At 42.6% G+C, this 589-nt stretch overlaps 1 protein-coding gene across 1 annotated transcript; it reads left to right on the forward strand.

Annotated features, from left to right (window-relative positions):
- Window positions 1-61: 61 nt before the first annotated feature.
- LOC105462046 (eye-specific diacylglycerol kinase-like) lies at window positions 62-567 on the forward strand (the record flags this gene model as incomplete). Its single annotated transcript, XM_011708570.1, has 2 exons — window positions 62-343; window positions 507-567. Coding segments are annotated over exons 1-2 (216 nt in total), but the record flags the coding sequence as incomplete, so codon positions are not given.
- Window positions 568-589: the final 22 nt, after the last annotated feature.

Genomic DNA, 589 nt, shown 5'->3' on the forward strand with positions numbered 1-589 from the left:
GAGAGAGAGAGAGAGAGAGGAAGAGAGGTGGCAACTGCTTCTAATCGGAATTTCTTCTTTCTATTTGTAGCCCTCGCGACAGACTCTTCGGCCTGAACTCGGGAGTTCACGGATTCACTGCTGAATTACTCGAGAAGAACTGCGATGAAATACTGAGAGCGGCGAAGATCGGTGATCTACCGACCTTGATGCAACTCGATAAAAAGGGATACTCGCTTCTGTCGATCGATGAAACTGGTCAAACGGCGTTGCATCTGGCATCGAAGCACGGCCACAAGGACATTGTCAGATTTCTTATTGCCTCCGCCTCACCGACAATCTTAAACATGATCGATAATGATAAGTAAGTTACCGATAAATCGAAAATAAAATAAAATTTCACCGTAAAATTGAAAATTTAATCCGAGTATATCGTTGAAATTTTTCTCCTGTTTTTCTCGTTCACATTCGCTCTATATTCCATTCATCTTGATTTTGAGAGTAAACCATATTGATTTCTGTTTCAGAGGGCAAACCGCTTTGCATAAAGCTGCCCAGAACAAACGCCGTTGTATTTGCTGTATGCTCGTATGCCGTCTTCTGCTTGAGA

The sequence above is a fragment of the Wasmannia auropunctata genome, unplaced genomic scaffold (genome assembly GCF_000956235.1).
Source record: "Wasmannia auropunctata unplaced genomic scaffold, wasmannia.A_1.0 LD272186.1, whole genome shotgun sequence".
Lineage (NCBI taxonomy): Eukaryota > Metazoa > Arthropoda > Insecta > Hymenoptera > Formicidae > Wasmannia > Wasmannia auropunctata.